At 29.4% G+C, this 22,646-nt stretch overlaps 1 protein-coding gene and 1 pseudogene across 3 annotated transcripts; one reads left to right on the top strand and one right to left on the bottom strand.

The window, feature by feature from the left end:
* Nucleotides 1-60: 60 nt before the first annotated feature.
* On the bottom strand, nucleotides 61-6,970 carry LOC138942099 (uncharacterized). 3 transcript variants are annotated; one of them, XR_011448262.1, is made up of 8 exons: nucleotides 6,360-6,970; nucleotides 6,125-6,256; nucleotides 2,973-5,148; nucleotides 2,769-2,898; nucleotides 2,124-2,174; nucleotides 1,820-2,043; nucleotides 1,572-1,734; nucleotides 61-1,491 (listed from the first exon to the last, which is right to left on the bottom strand). XR_011448262.1 is itself a non-coding variant. In XM_070312141.1 (5 exons), the coding sequence occupies exons 1-5, from the start codon at nucleotides 2,327-2,329 to the stop codon at nucleotides 1,358-1,360; spliced, it is 609 nt and encodes a 202-aa protein (XP_070168242.1). In that variant the 5' UTR covers nucleotides 2,330-2,490; the 3' UTR covers nucleotides 62-1,357. The 3 variants fall into 3 exon arrangements, 1 of the variants encoding a protein (XP_070168242.1); XM_070312141.1 differs by lacking the exons at nucleotides 2,769-2,898; nucleotides 2,973-5,148; nucleotides 6,125-6,256; nucleotides 6,360-6,970 and adding an exon at nucleotides 2,293-2,490 and having other exon boundaries at nucleotides 62-1,491; XR_011448263.1 differs by lacking the exons at nucleotides 61-1,491; nucleotides 1,572-1,734; nucleotides 1,820-2,043; nucleotides 2,124-2,174 and adding an exon at nucleotides 2,497-2,576 and having other exon boundaries at nucleotides 2,672-2,898.
* A 6,622-nt stretch (nucleotides 6,971-13,592) lies between these two features.
* Nucleotides 13,593-19,663, top strand: LOC138942049 (uncharacterized; annotated as a pseudogene).
* Nucleotides 19,664-22,646: the final 2,983 nt, after the last annotated feature.

The following is a 22,646-nucleotide window of genomic DNA, read 5'->3' as shown; positions in this document are numbered from 1 at the left end:
AATTTTAGATATTTTTTTTAAGAGAAAACTTTAAATATACTAATAGCTAATAATAATTTCAAACTTAAATAACAAATTGCACTTATATTGTATTAATTAATATACTTTGCAAACAATTAGAATCACAAAATTAAAAAGAATCAAATTCACGTATTTTTGCAAAAAAAATGTCATATGGTCGTAGAACTGTTTAAAAAAAGCATTTTAAAGAGAAAATGTTAAGTTTTATTACAATTAATAGAATTGATGAAAAAATTGTTCTCTACGTACTCGCCTATTAAAGTTGAAGTTTTTTTCTACAATTACAAAGCTCATTTTAAAGTAGCACCACTTGTAATAAAATCTGTATAAGAAAAATCGTTAGAAAAATCTCCGTTAGAGCATTGGAAAGTTATGTTTTCTAGCTTTAAAATCTGTTTTAAATATCATTCTGTGATAATTTTTTCGAAAAGTATATCAATTTGAATTTCATCCTTTCTACGCCTTTTTACGCCGAAGTACAATAATTTCCTAATTTTGTTGCAAAATATAGTACACTAATAACAATTAATAATATTATAAATTAATTAAATTTAGAAATATTATAAATTATAAATTTATTATAATAGTAATTAATATGATAAATTTAAACTTCACGGTACACTCGAGTATTCGCGATATTATTTTTTGTTTTAACGCTATACATCAATAAGAAATGAGTTTTTTAGGCTTCTCCCCACATGAAAACTATAATTTTTACATCCATAAACTTTTCATAAACACACTTGTCAAAATCTTTGAGATTCATGTATGATTCGTTAATTATAACACATTTGTTAATAATATAAGTGTGTACCGTTAGAATAAATCTAATTTAAACAAAAATGGAAACGCAATTCGATTTTCATTTGAAAGAAAAACAATAAAGCAATTATACTTTTTGTAATTAAAAAGATTGTTAGATAAACTATTAAATGTATCAACATAATGCATACTTTAATTCTACTAATTCTCCTAAAAGAAGTATTTAACTCAAATAATGACGTTGAGAACTCAAAATGAAAAGAGTGCAGACTATGATTTTAGATTTTAGAACATAAAAATTTAAAAACTTAAGTATTTAACACTAAATCTACCGACAACTTATTTATACCAAATGCAGAAATTTTTAAACTTTGATAACGTTTTGACCGATTGTTTAACCAGTCGTGGTAGGTTTAGTGTTAAAATCATTCAATATAAAAAAAACATTAGTTAAAAAAAATATTTCTTATGTTAATTAAGACTCTAGGCCAATAAAAAAAAGATCATAAGCCGAAAGCTCATAGACTAATAAGAAAAAAGATTATAATGAAAAAATAATAAGCTTTTGAGACATTTAAATAACTTGCGGATTTGCTTCTTCAGAGTCTTTTTGTTGTCTGCTAAGCCTTTGACCACCTTGGCGAAACCATTCTTTCGTGATGTCTTCAAACTCTTTGTTTGTGAATTGATGTTGAGCCAAAATTGTTGCTGAATTATTAAAAAAATTTTACATTAAATTAAATTGCATATTTTATAAATTTATTTATAAATATAAAAATATATTTTACCTTGTATTCCCGTCAATATAAACTTTAAACTACTTATTTTAAAATGATTACGTAGTCCTTTCCAGGATGATACCTTGGCAACTTCATTAGAAAATAAAGTTCGATATATACGAATTAAATTTTCTTTAGCGGACCCTCCGCCTATGCGAGATATATACAGCATCTTTAGAAATAAAACATACCAATAATATAATTTACATTATTCTATTTAAATAAAATTTGCATTTAAATAACTTAATTAAACTTACAAATTTGTTGTACTCATCTGCATTTTCTGATAAATTCTTTTCAAAAGCTATTATTTCATTTATACTCTTAAACGGAAAAGATTTTTGTATATTTGATGTATCCCTGGCAGAGTCTTTAGACTTATGTTGGTTATGTTGTGTTTCTATGTTTTTTAAACGAATATCTATAGTTTGTATGTCTAATGAAATTGTAGTTATAGCTGTACATATTTTTTCAAAATTATCTAAAAAATTAATAATATTGAGTAAACAATGCCATAAAGAGATATTAATAAAATTATAAGATAAAAAGTAAATACAAAACCTTCCATTTTATCTGACATTTCTGACACTAACGTATATACATCCTGCATATCTAGAAATATTAAAAAAGTATTAGATTACTCATAATAAACAATAACTATAATTTAAAAAAAAACCGTTTTATTATAGAGATAATAAAAATGGAATAAAAGAATTAAAATAAAAATTACTTTTGTGAGGTACTATAGTTCCATCAAGAATTTCCATATCAATATTATTAATAATTGTTGAATCCAAAATATTTGAGATTGATTGAATATTTTTGGCTGATTGTGAGACATTGTGGATTGATGGTGGATTTGGTATAATTGAACGTGAGTCATCAGAATCAGATTCAGATTCATTATCATAAACTGTATTTAGTGACCGTTTTGTGACTTCTTTATTTGATTTGTATTATTTTCATCGCTTGAAGAATAATTCGTTGCTCTTTGTCTAGCCTCATCTAATGAATCTTGATTAGGACAAAACCGTAATTTACAAATTACATTATTTTTTTAAAATATTAAAAAAATAATTACATAAATTCTGAAGTAAAATATAAATTACCATAATATCCATGAAATTTGATAGGATAAAGTGTCCATTTAGGATTATTAGTAACAGGTGGAGTTTGTTTCATAATAAACATGTTTATATTTTTTACCGATGGCCACCAGCATTCTGTTAAATTGGAAGAAAGCCATAAAGATGGAACTTCTGATACGATCTCTTCTTCATTATTCCCATCGCTTGGAAAAGTTACGACAGCGAAATTTTTTACCATTATTAATAATCTGTAAAAAAGTAAAACTTGTTAATTAATTTAATATTGTTTTCAATTATATATTCTATCAATATGAGTACTCGCCATAAACATATATCTTGTTGGTGCAGTAAAGGCAAGATCACAGCTTCTTCGTCACATAAAGGCAGTTTTACACATTTTAATTTAATATCAGACAATGGAATAGTAATTAACTCATACTGTGACTCGTTAATTTTTTTAATTCCGATATTTAAAGAGTTGCATGGAATGCGAAAAAATGATTTAATATTTAAATACTTTTTGCCAATAATGTAAATCTGTTTATTTTTAAAATAAATTGTCGTAAGTGAAATCGTTGTACCATCTAACAAAAGACAACAATTATCAGCAGTTCTTGTACTTAGATAGAAACCTTTACATTGAACTGATTTTATTATCTTTTTGCCATTTATAATACGTACTTTTGGTATTGGATAATTCTTTTCTACATTTGTTATATTAAAATTATCTTCTTCTTTACAACGATTGACTAATTGTTCTAATGGCCGACTCGAAGATCTAATTCTTGATTTAATTTTTTGCATGTAATTTTCGAACTTAAACGCACTAAATTTATTTAACACTCCCCATAATTTTACATAATAACACAAATGAATTAAATTATGAACGTTATATGATAAATATTGACGACCATATAATGTGCAATAATTTTCAACAAAATACAATAATAAACTGTGTGCATAATCAAGCAGTTGTACGCAATATTCTTTGCTACATAAAATTCGAATTGCTATGCTCAGACTCAAAAAATGAACATATTTATCACGTGATAATTTTTTAAAAAAGATTATTGGCCCAGTATATAATAATAATTGTCTTAATTCGGTGGCTTTAAAGCGATCAACCTCATCTAATTTCCTTGGCTTTCTAGCAAATTCCTTAGGTAGGAATAATGACATAGATAATAAAGAAGTTGAAGCAAGAGTTATCTGAGTTGCAACCATACGAACATTATGTTTACCTTTAATCCAAAACTGCAACAATTTTTTCATTACTCCTAATAGTACGAGATGCATGTAGTCTAAAGGAAATTGAGTAACCATTCCAATGTTTAAATCTTCAAGATTTGAAGTGATTTTATGGTGTTCTTCTTGTTTTCTTAATTTAAAAGATTCATCTGATCTTAACATTGCATTAATTTCTGGGTACGTTACTCGATTTTCTATGTAATCTCCCTCTTGAATACAATTACCGCATCCAAAATACGCATTATGTCCTTTAGTTCCCTTGATAAACGATTTTGCAGGAGCATCGCAGATAAATACGTTCAATTTCACAGTTATTTTTTTGCCGTATTCTACAATGCCAGTTCGGAAAATTTCTAAACAATCATCCTTAAAATATTTCAAAAAAGTATTGCAACATTTTGGCTTTTCAAAACCATGATAAACACCAATTATAAACGGTTCGGTGTAAATATCTGCAACTATACTACCTAAAATAGGCCAAAATTGACTCCCAGAAGATTTTGTTAAAGGAAGACCATCTATATTCACATTAATATTTATCTGAGATGGTAAATTATTTCGACAATAATGCTTACGAATAGATTTTTTCAAACTATCATCTAAACCTGCATGATAATATTTTCCTGGTGTCATTTCAATAATGTCTACTTGTTTGGGCGTTTGAAATAGAGTTCGAGCATCAATCGGAACATTATGGCCGTATTTTACTAGAATTTTCAGTAAACTACTAATAGCAGAATGACTGACACGATTTTCAATAGCCCATAATCGGATGTCGTTAATAAGTTCTGTTTTACAAAATTCTGTTTTAGAAAATTTATCACTTGAAATACTTAACTGAAGACTATTTTTATCAATACTAATTTCCGAATGTTCAGAAACTAAATCATGATTATTTTCTGTACACTTATGAGTGTTCATTACATTGGAATAATCGATATCAATTTCTTTTAGTACATTTTGCTGCTGAGGTAATTGTTCGATGTTACCTGGCCCATTCGATAAACTTACGATATTATTTTGAATTTCCAAATTTGAATTAATAGTCATTTGGCAGATATTACGAAATTTTTTTAAGAAAATACGTCGCCGCTGCCTTGGCGTTAAAGAATTAATGTCTAGTCTTAATTTTGATTTGGACATAATATAATTTTATAAAGCAATAGGAAATAGATGAATTGCGATTATGTATACGAATATAGGTTTGGGTTTGCCTGATATTATTGTTTATATTATATTTTCCTTTTTCACTGAAACAATATATAGGAAGCTTATATGGAGAATTAAAAATATTTTGACAAATAAAAAATGTTTTAAGACATTTGCAGTTTTTTATCGAAACAAACTAATTCAATAATTAAAATATAATTTATGTAATATTTTAAGGACGCTAATAGAAAATTTCAGAAAAAATGCAATCTATGTTTCTTAAATAGTATTTCATTTATATATGAAAAATTTGATTTCTCACAATTATGGTGAAACAACCTACATAATTTTTTAATGTCTTTTAACGGAAATATTTTTGTAATGTATTTTAGTGTTGTAATTAATTAAACACGAATAATTTTTTTTGTTACGTTGCATGTTATTATAAACTATAAATTATAAATTAAAGTAATTATATAAGCATATTGCACGCATAATATTTACAATTTTTTAAGACCTATAACTTCATTATGTAATGACTTGTAATAATTAATGCTATCATGTTTAAATATTTTATACTTGAATAAAAATCAGTTTACATCAAATTAATTCACGATCAAATACCAAATTGAAAAATTAAGACTCATGCATAGAAAATATTTATTAATTATAAGATTCTATTTCATTTGCAAAAAATTATTATGAAAACAGTCAATAATAAACTTTCAAAATATATGAAGTATTCGAAAAAATATATCTACAGTTTTTTCTAATGCAGATATCTTGTTCAACAATATAAAAGCTATATTTCATAATTGATATCATTTATCATTGGAATTACCATTACGATCATTATAAAAAAATTATAAACCGAAATTTAGTATGCCGCAATGCAATAAAAAATAAAAAATCTATAATTAAGAAATGATGTAACTTTACACTCGAAATATTCAAGCTTCTGATTCAAAAAGTAGTGCAAATAAGAGATTTCTTGTTTTTCTCATTATATGACCGTGCAACAAATATTGTAAAAAAAACATGGGAAAAATAATGTTGCATAAAATAAATCGTACTTACTATAAAAATGCCAAAATATAAAAATAATGAGGCAAAACTAGGTGTATCTTTCGCCGGCACGAGGTCCTTTGTCCTTTGTTAGGCGCACGTGGTTTTCAGTTTTCACGTGGTACGCGATGTATCTTTTGTTCACTGCACAAGAGGAATTCAATCTTTAGCATAGCTTTTTTACCACAAGACAACAATTATCATTTGTTGGCATTAATTATTAAGTTAATATTTATTTCATACTTACCAATATCTCGATACTGTTCACACTTTCAACACAATTTTTTCACACGCACAACTACTGTTTTCGTAGATTTGGCCATATTGAAAAGTAAAGCCTAGCGCGCAGAAGCTTGGGATGCTTTGTACGATGATTGCGCACTAGAGCTGCGTTCGGAAACATTACCCGTGTGCACACGAGCGACGTTCTATCTTTGTTTAACTTTTGGTACATAACAAAGATAGAACGACACTCGTGTGCACACGAGTGATGTTTCCGAACGCAGCCTTGCACGCATAGACATAGTATATCTAGACCGAGCGTTTGCCTTTATTTAAGGAGTGGGGGTAAAGATACACGTAGAAAAGGACATACTCTGTTCCGTGCTCCTTGCGTTCTCTCTCGCTCGCAAGTAGCAGCGACTATGTCTATGCTTGCACGTATACTTAATACGACTAACAATAAGCCAATCACAGACTTACCCCCTAGGGCATGTTCACATAACTTACACAGATGCATAATGTAGAGAAAAATTTACTAATTATGCGTCTTGCACAAAGAACATAAGTAAAAAATTTCAGTAAACGTATATTTACTTAATAATTACATAATATTCTATATGTTATAAATGAACAAAACAAAACTATGACGTATCAGTTATGTCAATAACGTAATGAATCTATAATTGTTACATAGAAATGTTATGTCATTTTGTCGTTACTCTATTATGTAACATTTATGCAATTTGGTGAACATAAATGTGTATACTCTAAAAGTTTCGTGAATGCCACGTAATTTTAACGACATAATTGACACGTTATGTTAAATATACATAACATTTATGTATTTTGGTGAATGTAAATGTATATACTCTAAAAGTTTCATACATGTTACGTAACTCTAATGATATAATTGAAATGTTATGTTAAATACGTAACAATTATGTATTTTGATAAATGTAAATGTGTATACTATAAAAATTTCATAAATGTTACATAACAGAAAAATAGTATACATATATCATTCAAAAAAAGATATCTGGTGCATATTTTAAAATTTTTTTTTTAATATATAATTTTATTTTCCACATTTATAACTCTATATTAAGAAAATATGTTTCAAATACGTTTTTCTCAATGATATTATATGCATTTATCATCTTTTCAGAACACTCAAAAATGTCAACAATGGTATATATTTTTTTATGTGTAATACGATATGAAAATTTTGTTATTACTAGACATTACAAGTGTGCGCTTTGCGTGCGCCACACGCATTTATCGTGTGCGTGTGTGTCTGTGTATTACATATGTGTGTGTGTGTGTGTGTGTGTACATATATTATAATTTAACAACTAAGCTTCGGATAAAATTTTGATAAAGGAAAAATCGTCTTAGAATTAATTCAAGAATACGACATTTTAAGAACTAAAAGTTGTTTTGAATCACCCTGTATACACACAAAAAAAATCAAATGTGGTACACACACAATAAATGTATATGGTGTGCACGGAGCACGCGTTTGTGATGTTGTAGTTCTTCTCTAAAAAAGGCATGATTGATATATTGTTACCGCTTTTAAATTATAAATAAATATATCGCAACTTTCCTCTCTCAAAATCTTTCATTTTCTTGTTTCTGCATAATTCTCTTCCTTTTACGAATTCTTTTTACAAGGTTTTAACAAAAATGTATACATTGACATCAATAAAATAATGTTAATGTTACATGTTTAACATAACGATACACTTATGTCGTTAGAGTTATGTAGCATTTATGAAGTTTTTAGAGTGTACACATTTACATTCACCAAAATACATAATTGGTACGTATTTAACATAACGTTTCAATTATGTCATTAGAGTTACGTAGCATTTATAAAACTTTTAGAGTATACACATTTACATTTCACCAAAATACATAAATGTTACGTATTTATTATAACGTTACAATTACGTCGTTAGAGTTACGTAGCATTTACGAAACTTTTAGAGTATGCACATTTACGTTCACAAAAATACATAAATGTTACGTATTTATTATAACGTTATAATTACGTCGTTAGAGTTACGTAGCATTTACGAAACTTTTAGAGTATGCACATTAACGTTCACAAAACTGTATAAATGTTACGTATTTATTATAACGTTACATTTACGTCGTTAGAGTTACGTAGCATTTACGAAACTTTTAGAGTATGCACATTAACGTTCACAAAACTGTAAAAATGTTACATAACAAAGTAACGACAAAATTACATAACAATTCTATGCAACAATTATAGATTTATTATGTTATTGATATAACTGATACGTTATAGTTTCATTTTAATGATCTGTAATATATACATATAGAATATTATATAATTGTTACGGAAATGAGCCCTGCGTGTTTACTGGGTAATATAATAGACAGGGCAGATATATCCTACAGACATCCAGGGGTTATCCAGTGGACATTTATAGGACATTAATACTTATTATAACACTTAAGATTTCTAAATTATATTAAATAGCCGACACAACTAAAAATAATTATGTATGCATATTAAATTTTTATAAATATATTTGTAATAATATCTTAAAACATCCTACAAATGTCCTGAACCGTCCTGGACATATTCAGGATGATCCTGAGGATGTTTTGTGCTGTCTGGGATATATATAAAATAAAATTTTTATTCCCAAAATCAGATATCAGTTTCTAAAAGAATATTTTAAAATGTTTGTTTTTAAAAAACGTTTTCTCTCTTTGCTATTTAAATTCGACCGAAAACAAAATATGTAAGTTTGAACAATATTGCTAAGGAATGTTATTCGCTGACAAAGTTCGATCAACTGTACATGTCACATTTTATTCAACGATATGATGCTTTTATTAGTTGCTGAACAGCAGTTAACATAAATAAGTCTATACATTTAATCAAGGTTGGAAAGTAACGCGTTACTTGTAACGTCGTTACCGTTACAGTTACTTTTTTTCGGTAACGATCATTACTTTTTTCTGTTTGTAACGGTAACGGTAACAAATTAGCCGTTACTTTTATCGTTATTTTTTGGTTCTTTATTATCTTATATATCTATTCAATAGATAGATGTATTTTTTGAAAAATATTTTGTAGCCTTCTATCATAGGCTGCATTCTGATAGTCACTGCCACTACTGAAAATCTATAGCAACGTAAATTAGAAATTTTACAATATTGGCAATGAATATTGGAATACACTCTTAATAATATCAATATTTCTCTTATCAATATTTAAAAACAATGTTTGATAAAAATTTTCGACAAAATTGAAATTTGTAAATTACAATTTAAATTCCTATAAAGATAAGCGTATTAAAAAGTAAAGATATTAACATAGAAAATTAGAATCATTAAATAAGTTTAATATAAAAAACGCTTGCTATATAGAGACTAATTTAGAGTTTTTAATTGTAACATTGTAGATTATTACATTTAATATTGTTTATTAAATAATTTTATAATCTAATAGCTTATTTTAGCATTACAAAAAACAAAAACATAATGAAAAAGTAACGAATCGTTACTTTTCAAGTAACGGTAACGGTAACGCGTTACTTTTTAGAGTTAGTAACGAGTAACGGTAACGAGTTACTTTTTGCAAAAAATAACGGTAACGGTAACCCGTTACTTTTATAGAGTAAGTTCCCAACCCTGCATTTAATGCATAGATTATATTCAAGTAAAACGTGCATCAATATATAACCAAACAACTGAACTTTTCTTGTAAAAGCAATGCAATAGCTAAATTTGATGATCATAGTAACAAAATAAATAAATTAAAATAATATATTGATAAGAAAAGTTAGTTTTTACTAACTGATTCAATTTAGGTAAAACACTTTATCAGCAAGAAATTATTTTATTTATTGATATATCATTTGTCACATTTTGTTAACAGTTATCGAATTTATATTGTATAGCTTATATGAGACAGAATTCAGCTTTTTAGAGTTGTGTTGATACAAATATTATTTGAAAATGAAAATTAAGGATTATACATTAACAATTGTTCCAATTTTCTAAAATTGTCAACATTTTCATTTATCTATATAACTTTTTGAATATTTTGCATTTGCATATTTAGATATTATATATAGTGGTAAAAAGTATGTATGTCATCTTGCCTAGTATATTAATTTAAAAAACTTGTCAATTAATTATTAATATTTATATTAAATTTTTTTCATATTTTTCAAGCTTATTTTTAATGTATTATCCACACAACACTCATAAAATATATTATTTTACACTATGCTATTAGAATACTTCTCAAATCATTTTGACATATGTTTGATGAACAAATATTGTAATGTATTTTAAAAACTTGTGATTTCACGAACATAACATATTTATGCATGTTGTCATTTATATAATAGGCATAAATAATATTATTTTGTTTATATTTCAGAATGTTCTTCCATATAATATCGATAAGTACGTCATATATATTATTCTGCTTATTGTTTTAGAAATAGTCTGATTTATAAATAATTATGTCACGTAAAGATTTCTCTGATTTATCCCAGCGCCAAAAACGAAGAATTGTATTACGCGAATGTAATGTATTAAATGTTTTTGGCCCCCAAAGTATTAAAAAACCATGCACAGAGAAAATAGATAGTGCAATAACTATTAATAACTGTAATTCAGAAAATGACAATGCAAGCATCAATAATTGTAATTCGGATATAAGTTCTAATTTTAATGAAAGTGAATCAGATGCTACTGGCAATGATATCCACAGTTTATCATCAGAAGACATTTTAAATATTGAAAATTCTTTGCATGATGATTTAAGATCTTGGGTAATGAAACATAATATTAGTCAGAGTGCCGTAAATTAAAAAATAATTTAAGTGTTCCAGTCGATTGTAGAACATTGATGAAAACACCACGCAATACATTATTATAAATAATAAAAATGAATGACGGAAAATATATTCACTTTGGATTTGCAGAAGGTTTGAAGCATTCGATTAAAATACATTATTAAACATCATTGTATCCAGCAGAGTTAAAAATAAATATTAATATCGATGGTTTACCTATTTCAAAAAGTTCAGGTAGTCAATTTTGGCCGATCTTAGGTGCTATAGTTGCAAATTTTTACACCAAACCATCCGTTATAGGCATTTATCATGGTAATACAAAACCAAAAGATGTCGATGTTTTTTTAAAACCGTTTGTAAAAGAAGCAAAACCTATTCTTCATACCGGTTTGAATATTAATGAAATAATTGTTCGTATTAAATTAAATGCTATAATATGTGATGCTCCAGCAAAATCATTCATTTGTGGTATTAAAGGTCATACAGGTTATTTCAGCTGCACTAAGTGTATACAAGAAGATGAATTTATTCACAATAAAGTCGTATTTTTGGAACAAAATTCAACTTTGAGGACAGATCATTCATTTCGAAGTAGACAGCATGAAGAACATCACGCTGAAAAATATTTAACTAAACCAACTATTATAGAAACTTTAGACATTGGAATGGTTTCGGACGTGCCATTAGATTGTATGCACCTTATTTTTCTTGGTGTTAATAAAACAATGCTTCGATTTTGGATTAAAGGTGCGATAAATATACGATGGACTGCTGCTTTATTAGATAAAGCCGAACAACTTAATAGCAAATTGAAAATGTTTATACCCATAGAATTTGCTCGTCGTCCAAGGTGCTAGATCTAGATCGTTGGAAAGCGACCGAACATAAGCTTTTTGCATTGTATACTGGAATAATTATAACGAAAAACGTGCTACCTAAAAAACTATACATACATTTTATCTGTCTGTGCGTTGCTGTAAGAATTGTATCAGATAAACAATATAAACATCTGCTTGATTACGCACAATCTCTTTTGGAATACTTTGTTCGAAAATTCCGCGAGTATTACGGAGATCAATACTTATCACATAATGTGCATAATTTATTACATATATGTGATGATGTTAAACGATTTGGAATAATTGATTCTTATTCTGCTTTTAAATTTGAAAATTATTTGTATACAATAAAAAAATCATTAAAAGTTAGTGGCAAACCTCTAGAACAAATAGCTAACAGAATTATAGTGATTGCATAAGTTCGTGCCCGATTTAAATATAAACTTCAATAGATTATATTTTAGAGATAACACTTTTAATCAATTATATAGTCTCCATTCTTTTCTACAATGGTTTTCCAACGATCTATAAGCTTGTCAATTCCATTTTTGAAGAAAGAACTTGGTTTTACTTGAAAAAAGTTTGTAAGATGGTTTTCGACAGCTTCCTCGGAATTGAGATTCTTGCCATTTAAATTATTCTGCAAAGACCGGAACAGATAAAAATCTGAAGGCGCAATATCTGGAGAATATGGCGGGTGCTGCAGAATTTCCCATTGCAACTCCTGCAGTTTTCCTGCAGCTTATTCCTTTCAGTCAGGAGATGCGGCACCCACGTATCAAGCTTGGAAATGTATCCAAGCTTTTTTAAATGACGAAAAGCGGTTGAATTATCGATGTTCAGCCTCTCAGCAATATCCTCAGTTCCCAGCAAACACACTTTTGTAACTATGTTATAACGGTTACATAATTCAGTATAACGGAATATAACAAGTAATATTACAAGATTGTAACATGTAATACTTTCATTCCTTGTAATTTCCCACTCAAGGAAGCAAAAATGTTATATAACCGTTATACATTTAATTGTAACAATTATATAATGTTATATTATTGTTACATTAAGAACATTTATAAAATGAAAATATAACGTCATTGTTACTGATTTGATATTTATATATTTGTTATATAAATGTTACATCATAATTTTCAAATGTTTTTGAATATACATGTAATATTTATATAACAACTATATAAATATATTAAATCAGTAGCAATATTATGTTATACATTAATTTTATTACAGTTATATGTTCTTAATGTATCAATTTATATAATTGTTACAATTATATATATATATATATATATATATATATATATATATATATATATAATATATATATATATATAATATATAGTAGGTTAATCTAATCTAAATTTATAATTTAATAATAACGTTATATATATATCTAAAATGGATATCATTTACGGATAGACCTTAAATATTACTTTATATGTTTGTGGATATTATTCCTTTCTTTCATATGATTCGATATTTTTCTATCAGGTTTGTAGAATTTATAAAAAGAGATTATAGAGAGAGGTATTTAAAACTTCATCCAAAAGGATGAAGGTGGATGATATATTTTACCGTATATATCAACCAATTCAGCGAGATAACAATGATGAGAATAATGATGAATCTATTGATTTGGATGAAAATGATGTGTGCAATGGCTTTGATGAAGCTAATTTTATAGAATTTATAAATGATAATGAGAATATACAATTGACCAGTGATAGAGAGCACAATGACAGCGAAGAGGATACAGATATTCAATCTAATGTCAGCTTACAGAGTGAAAGACAGGATAATAATTCCGATAATAGCGAAGATGAAAATGAAAATGTTCTTATTGTTAATGAGAATGAGAAAGAACAGTATCTTATTCGATTAATTCGAAAGTGGGCTTTAGAGGGTGGGCATCTTTCTATGAAAAAACTGGATAATCTACTTAAAAAATTAAGTATTGTTTTTATTCATATACCTAAATCATATAAAACTCTGTTGAGTACTCCAGTAAATTTAGAGATACATGAATTTAATGATGGATCACAGATATGGTATAAAGGTATCAGAAGAAATTTGGATACTATGCAGCTGGAATCATATTTACATATGTATGGTAGAATCATAATTGATATTAATATAGACGGACTACCACTATTTAAATCCTCAAAAGCGAAGTTTTGGCCAATTTTAGGCTACCTTACAATGACTAAAAATGCTCCTTTCATTATAGCCATTTATTTTGGAAAAACAGATCCTCAAGATTTAAATACTTATCTTGAAAAGTATGTGAATGAAGTAGAAGATCTGCTCAATAATGATTATGTTTTTAATAATAAGAGATATCCATTTCAAATAAGGCATTATATTTGTGATGCACCTGCTCGCTCTTTTGTGAAATGTTGCATAGGTCACTGTGGCTATGCTTCTTGTGAGAAATGTACTTTTGTAGGCGAATGGATTGAAGATAGAGTGACATATATTAATCTAGATGAAAATTCAAGAACTGATTATTCATTTCTGCATCAGACTCAACCCCAACATCATCAAGATCATTCTATATTGGAAAGGATCAATACTGAAATGGTATCACAATTCCGATTGGATAGTCCCTATCTTGTACATCTGGGTGTCTTTAAAAGGTTGATCACAGCTTGGTGTAAATAGAATGGTTTATAGAAACTTCATAAAATTGCTGTTGCTGCAATATCAAGAACATCAGAATTTCTCTCAGATTATTGCCCTCAAGATTTTAACAGGAAGTCACGATCATTAGAAGAATTGAAATTTTTCAAAGGAACAGAATTTCGTAGATTATGCTTGTATGATGGTATCCTAGTTTTTAGGGACTTTTTGAATGTAAATATTTACAAGCATTTTCTTTTATTACATTCATATATATATATTATCAAATCCTGTTCTGGTTCATTCTATGAATGATTATGCAAATCAGTTATTAAGAACATTTATTACACATGCTGTTACTATATATGGGAAGAAGTTCGTAGTATACAATGTTCATGCATTATCTCATTTGGCAGAAGAATGTGCCTTACATGGCTATTTAGAATGTTTCAATGCATTTAGATATGAAAATTTTCTGAAATCCATTAAGGACTTACTTCAATCTGGATACAAGCTTTTACATCAGATTGTCAATAGAGATTTGGAGAGGAATGTATCTGTACCAGTCATATTAGAAACAAATACCCCAAAAATTACATTATCTAAAAGACAGACACCGCAAACTGAAGTTGTGCATGGAGAACACTAGCGTATTTCAATAGATGATGTTATTCTACAAACTGGGAAAAAGGATTCATGCTTCATAACAATTACTGACGAAATAATAATACTTGAAGATATTGTTTACAGTGAAAACTTAATATTTTTAGTGGGAAGATATTCCAAAAAACTAAGAATTTTTACACATATCCTCTTCCTTCATTTATTTTTGGAATCGTGTCTGTCTCTCAAATAAGTGAAAATATGAGAATTTTGTCAATATCTGAAATAAAAGCTAAATGTTGGCTTTTGCCAGATCGTGACACTTTTTTTATATATGCCATTATTGCATACATTTTCAGTTTTTCAAGCATTACAATAATCTTAAACCGCACCCTTCACAGTCCAAAATTTTTCTATATAAAAGTATGCATGCATAATTTTATTATTTATATCATATAATTTAGAACTAGCTAAAATCGCTAATGTTTAATCTTGTAATTTAGTTTGCAGTATTAAAGTTTGCACGCGAAAATGATAAAAGTGATGAGGAAGAAATTAATTATGAGATTGGTCTTACCAAATGGCTAACTGATATTGATGATCAAATGAAAGGTTTTACTTATTGGCCTCCATCTGATCAAGATGCTGGCAATTTTGTTAGGAAGGAAAAACCAGTAGACCGATCTTGGTCAAAATATTCAATTGAAGTCCTAAGGTATTACGGTAAGTGAATTTTGAAGTCACTTGAATTATTATGTCAACATCTATTATTTATTTTTTCTACTATCCTAATTATTAATCCTTATTATTTATTTTTTTATACTATCCTAATGTTTATTTCCTCCATTTTATTGCAGATATCTATATAAAAGCAAGAGCTGCTGTTAAAGGTTTTGTGGCAGAAGGTTCAGCCTATGAGACTGAAAAAGAAACTGGAAGGGGAAAACGAAAAAAAGTACGAAATCAACTTTTTGAAGACACCGATTCTGATGAAGAAATTGTAAAGCATAGCAAGAAATCAGTTCCAGCACCGCCAAATATTCCTTTCAAACATGTACCGGTCAGGAAGGATATAATACAAAAACCAGAAAACGAGCTTAATAATCGTCTTTTTCCAATGACTTTCTTTCCTCCTTCAAAAGTGAGTCATATGTTTGTAATAAATATTAAACTTAATTTAAAAAAATCATATTGCAAGTTCAAAAATTTTAATATTCTTGAAAAAAATTATTTGTTCAGGCATGCTCAAAAAGCAATGTTTTTGAGAAACTAAAGAGAACACGGGAGATGAATAACAATACTTCTGTTAGTCACACTATGTTAATTGCACATGAATCCAATTATAGCAGTGACAGAAAATCATTTCGTAAGGACAAAGTACAATCACCTATTAAGGAGACATCACTAGTAACTGCAGAAAGTATCCTCCCACAAAGCTGTGTTTCCTCTTTGGATGTAGATGAAGAGAACTTTGCATATGGTGAACAGAATGACACACCAAATAAGAAACGCCAGTGTAGAGATACTATGCAGCATGTTTCAAGTTCCTCTGTAGTTTTTCATGGCTCTCCTGCGCAAACGAGACGCTTTAGTCCCCTTAAGTCTGGATTTCATCAGCGCATTCTTTTTACTTCCCCAGCGAAAAATTCTTCTGAAAATCCTGATGTTGGTAAGTTTTCTTATAAAATTTTATAAAATATGATTTTTAAAAAATGTATTATATTTATTTCTTTTTTAATATTGGTGAAAAAGATAAGATATCAAAAGTGGCAAAGCTATGTGAGAGAATATATGTTCGATTAGAAGAAATTAATAAGAAGACAGATACAATCATTATGAATCAAGGCAGACTCAATAGATCTCTTCTTCCGAATGAAAAGAGACTTCAAAAACCTATAAATCTTCCAGCTCTGCCTGTCAAGACAGAAGATCAATTGAATTTATTGGAAACATTTTTAGAAGATGAGAACAATTTTGCAGCTGTGGTGAGCAAACATCTATTTTTATGTTGATATATATATATTTATATACTGGGTGGCTCATTTTAATCCATCCAGTCGAATATCTCAAAAACCAAGCCCGGAAGAGAAAAATGTTTCAAACAAAAGTTGTGTGGCTTTAAGAGGGCCATAAGATGGTGACAATGATTTGACCTTGGAAAATTATTTGAAGGTCATGTGAAGGTCAACTTTAAAATCTTAAATGGAAACCCCATTGTTTATTTAGTATTCTTGTAGCTGACATCGAGAGCTTTCCAAAACATTATAATAAAGTATTTTTTCATTAAGTACTTTTTGAGTTATTTTATATTCTAATCTGACATATTTTGATATAAAAAATAAAATATTTCGTAAAATATTCAGTTTTCGATAATTTTACCGTAATACTTCTATGTACAGAATAATAAGACAAATTAATTAGTGCCAAAAAAAACAAATAATTGTTTAAAAAAATACATTGTAAATAATTTTCTTAAAAACAATTTTTTTTTATACTAATTGATTTGTCTCATTATTCTGTACATAAAAGTATTACGGTAAGATTATCAAAAACTAAATATTTTACGAGATATTTAATTTTTTATATCAAAATATGTCAGATTAAAATATAAAATAACTCAAAAATTACTTAATAAAAAAATACTTTATTATAGTGTTTTGGAAAGCTCTCGATGTCAGCTACAAGAATACTAAATAAAAAATGGGGATTTCCATTTAAGATTTTAAAGTTGACCTTCACATGACCTTCAAATGATTTTCCAAGATCAAATCATTGTCACCATCTTATGGCCCCCTCGAAACCAAACAACTTTTGTCTGAAACATTTTTCTCTTCCGGCCTTGGTTTTTGAGATATTTGCCTGAGAAGATTAAAATGGGACAGTAGTTAGTGGGCACTATGGGGCGTCAAAACAAACCCCCACTCCTCGGCCACTGGCGCCGACCCCTGCTGTGCCTGTCTGGGGCCCTCCCCCCTAAGGGTGTCTGTGGGAAAAAAGTGGAGGGGCCTCGTGGACGTCTACGTGTCAAATTTCCATTTAAATTTTTTATTTTTTTTTATTTTATTTTTTTTATTTTTTTTTTCGGTCGCGTGAACATGCTCGGGTTCGAACCTGGGTCCTCCACCTCTCCAAACAGGGTCCTAGTATGCTGAGCTATCCGAAAACTTATTAGAATAGAAGTTAAACGTAGTATTTATGGAGAGTAGTTCTTTATTTTTTTTATTTTTAATTTTTAATTTTTTTTATTTTTTATTTTATCGGTCGCGTGAATATGCTCGGGCTCGAACCTGGGTCCTCCGCCTCTCCAAACAGGGTCCTAGTATGCTAAGCTAGCTGAAAACTTATTAGAATAGAAGTTAAACGTAGTATTTATGGAGAGTAGTCCAGCGCTAAGATAGGGGTCCTGGCGGTCCGATTGGTTCTCCCCATAGTGCCCATATATCGATAGGTTCCGACGGTTCCGTCGATTTAAAAAAGTGGGTTGGAAAAACGAGCCAAAAAATAGTGCGAGGGAGAAAGCGGGCAAGATGTCTGCCGGAAAGCAGACGTGACAACAACCGACAAAACGGCGACTGTCGAGACTGGAGACGCGTCTAGACATAAGCATAAGGCATCCAGCTTCCCCTCCCCTTACGGAAAACCGAAAGATATCGTGCGGTATACAACATCGTCCTATCGCCCCCCTTAGAGGAAAGCCAGGGGAGATGTACGCTATATGTCGCCCACCCTCTTCCACCCTTCCTGTTGAAAAGAGAAAGTTGGATAAGGTACCGCTAGAATAAACTAGATGCTATGACGTGGTAACGAACACGTGCGTGCATGTACGGGTACGATTGTCCGAGGGGGGTGCGCCCCGCTGCACAGATAGACATACGGTAACAACATCGCTGGAGACGTTAGAAAGGGTCTTGGAATATATACGGGTACCTGAGGCTGTTTGACGCTGAGACTTAGGACGGAGACTATGACGTCACGGAGACGTCGGGGGAAGAAAGGATAGGAAAAGAGAAAATGTTTTTACGTAGCATTATTTTAAAAACAGTTTTATTTATATTTATTTATATTTCTTACATAAGAATATTATGCTTTGTACAATAAAAAATTATTTTACATAAAAATATTTGTACAATAAAAATTCTTATTTACAATTAAATATAACTATATTGCGTAGCAAAAAAGATTATCTCTTAGCACGAGGGAAAATACGCGAATTCGTTATATTGCAACTTTAAAAACGAGAGTTGAGAAAACACAGAAGAAAAATTACCGTTCTGCTACATAGCCGTATGGTAACGAACAATGACTATTGATAAATTTACGTTTCATCAATACAGGAGCACATACTTCAGTTTCATAGCGTGTTACCAGCTCATGAAACACAGTACGCCAAATTGCTCTAAACCGTAAGTTTATCGAAGTTCCAGCCGATTCTTCCTCATTTTCTTCATTTTCCCCTACCCTTTCTTTAGCTAACATCAAATTTCTAATACTAAGAAAATTGATTAGTTGAGAGTTTTCAAAATTTAAGGTTATGCCCTTCACTTTGCAGCATTCGTGTGTTCGTCCGTCCGGTGCACGAACAATGTACGTATAAAATTTAGGGCACCAGATACGAACGTCTCGATATAGCTACCGCGGCCGTAACTTTCAAGTTCGTCCGTCATATCGCCTAGAAAATTTCCCGTACGTGGTTCATACGTTCGGGTCACCGCTACTCACGTAAATACATGAATCCGTATCATAATACAAAACGCGACGATCTAATCGCTCTAAATAAGAATATAATTTTAAACGCGTCTGCGCCGTCGTATATGCAACTATTACAACATTCGTTATCGGTGAGGGAATGACAGCGTCTTGTCGCAATCGCCACGAAAGATATATTACCTCGTCGTTTACGGGTAATATGCCGGTTATCTCGTGCTCAGCACTCATCATCAATGTCGCAAAACGCTGAGGCGTTCTCACGACTTCGGTATTTGGTAAATTGGATCGCTGACCGAATTTTCCCCAAAAAGAATTTAAGCACAGCTTCGCGACAGAACGTAAACCGGGATTCCGAGTAACGTTACGTTTATCAAGAACGATATCTTCGGTTTTCTCGTACTCCCTCAGATATCGTTCTTTAGCATCGTCGTCGTTTTCCCCGCATTCACACGGCCATCCACTGGCTTCTTGTTTAAGCTGCAAGAATGTATTTATATATTCGGTGAACAATCTGCCTTGACGTGTCGTATGATCGAATTGGCTAACTTTATATTGCCAAATCTCGCTTACAGCTGTCACGAGATAACCCTTTCCGTTGGCCTTGCGTAATTCACAGGTCACCCACGTACCCTCGAATTCGTGTTCACGAGCATCGTCATGTGTACAAGGCACCTGCGAAAATGTTTCGCAACAACTGCGGCATAAAGCAAAAAGCAATTTTCCCTGCACACGATATGGGAGTACCGGATGAAATAGGTCGCGTGGTGGGAGTACTCTGCAACGTATGAGCCCTTCAATCGTATCGAAATTATAATTCGGTGCCCTTCCGATTATTGCGGAACATTCCTCGCCGACGTAAATATCCGGATGGTCGATTGGGAACAAAGAGGGTACAAAGAGCACACGTCCACGTATCGTATTTTCTCCGTACCCGTAACCTCATAACGAGTCACGATATTTCCCGTGCGGCTGCCGAAAAATGCATCGCGAGGATCGAGCGGAGATGTTTCCACCATCGGATGATTTTCGAGATATTCGCGCATTTCGTGATTATCGCGTCATAATTTATCAAAATTATTTTTAACAAAAAATTAATTGTTCAACCAAATCTTTTTTTCATTGTCAATATTATAGATCTAAATTTACTTCCGAGATGTGAAATATCATCCGCTAAGTCTGCATATTTTTCTTCCTATATAAGATGCAAAGATCATCAAGCGAATTATCTTTTCAAATAAACATATTCAAATAATCATCAAACAAGAGAGTCTTTTCAAATAAACAGTAAGATGTACCGACACTATCTGCGCACGTACAAATTCGATACGATACAACACACACAAATAATATTGTTTTCTAAAATAATAAATTATTGTTTATTTTACAATCACCAAAACAATGAACAGCTAAAAGCACTTATTAATAATTATAAATTATTTTACTTTAACAATAAATTTGTATTTTTAAATAATTAAATTGAATCAGCAAAAATTGTTCTATTTCACCGAAAAAAGAAGTTTTGTTGTAACATTAAACTTGTTAAATTCGCTAAATTTAACAAATTTTTAATTTAATAAAATTTTTATTTGTTAAATTTGTCATATTTAATTTTTAATATTAAATTTGTTTCTTTATTTTGTTATAATATTAAATAATTCATTATAATAGCAAAATATGGACATATTTTTCATATATGCAATAACAACAATTGTATTACTGATTAAAATTCTTTTTCTCTATTAGATCAAAAAACATTTTAATAATTGATAATGATATGTTTATGAAAGTTTACTCTATTTAACTATTGAAAAAAAGTTTTGTTTTCTTACGATATTAAATTACTATTTATATACACACATTTACATCGCAAAAAATATAACCGATACTTTACTATAAGATTTTGTTATACTATTAGTAAGATTCTTTTCATTCTTACCTCTAAAAATTCGGGTTTATAGATATGAATGAACGGTTTCATGCCAACCCTAATTATAAAAATACCTTCTTTAGAATGAAACATATATTGCTCAAGCCATTGTTTGCGTTCTACGATAAGTACATAATTAGATATTTAGTATTACTTTGTTTTTGTGACAAAATTTACTAATTATTATACTGATTTACAGTAAATGACAATTTTTTTTTTCATTTATTAATTCCTTTAAACTTTTTACTAAAAATATATAAACAATATTTGTAAAAGCATATAATAACAATATCTTATGTATAAGATTTTTACCATAGTCCGTTTGCTTCATTAATTTAAATGCCATGCTAAAAGGAAATCTACCGATCTGAGAAATATTTTTGAGCTTTTGTCGAAGAACGTATTGATGATGTACTATCGATATAATTGCGGGAATTATTAAAACTACGAACAAGGCGCACAATATCAAAAAGATTAAGTCCATTTTTGTAGCCTGTAAATATATTAAACAGCCCAAGTTACCAAATATGTAATGCATAAATTATTATAAATACTTTGTAAGATTGAATTTTACACTCACACATTGACAAATATTTTATTGACGCGATGTTTATATCATTATTATCTTTATTAATTCAGAAAATTATATAAAGATACTTTATTAAAGAAGATGGAATATAATATGTATATAAATATATATCATCGATGAAAATTGAGTATAAAATTAATGATTGAGAATATTTCGTCGG

Source organism: Polyergus mexicanus, unplaced genomic scaffold (assembly GCF_030449975.1).
Source record: "Polyergus mexicanus isolate NDT 795.1 unplaced genomic scaffold, iyPolMexi1.0 SCAF_21, whole genome shotgun sequence".
Lineage (NCBI taxonomy): Eukaryota > Metazoa > Arthropoda > Insecta > Hymenoptera > Formicidae > Polyergus > Polyergus mexicanus.
This window is presented reverse-complemented; position numbering and strand designations above follow the sequence as displayed.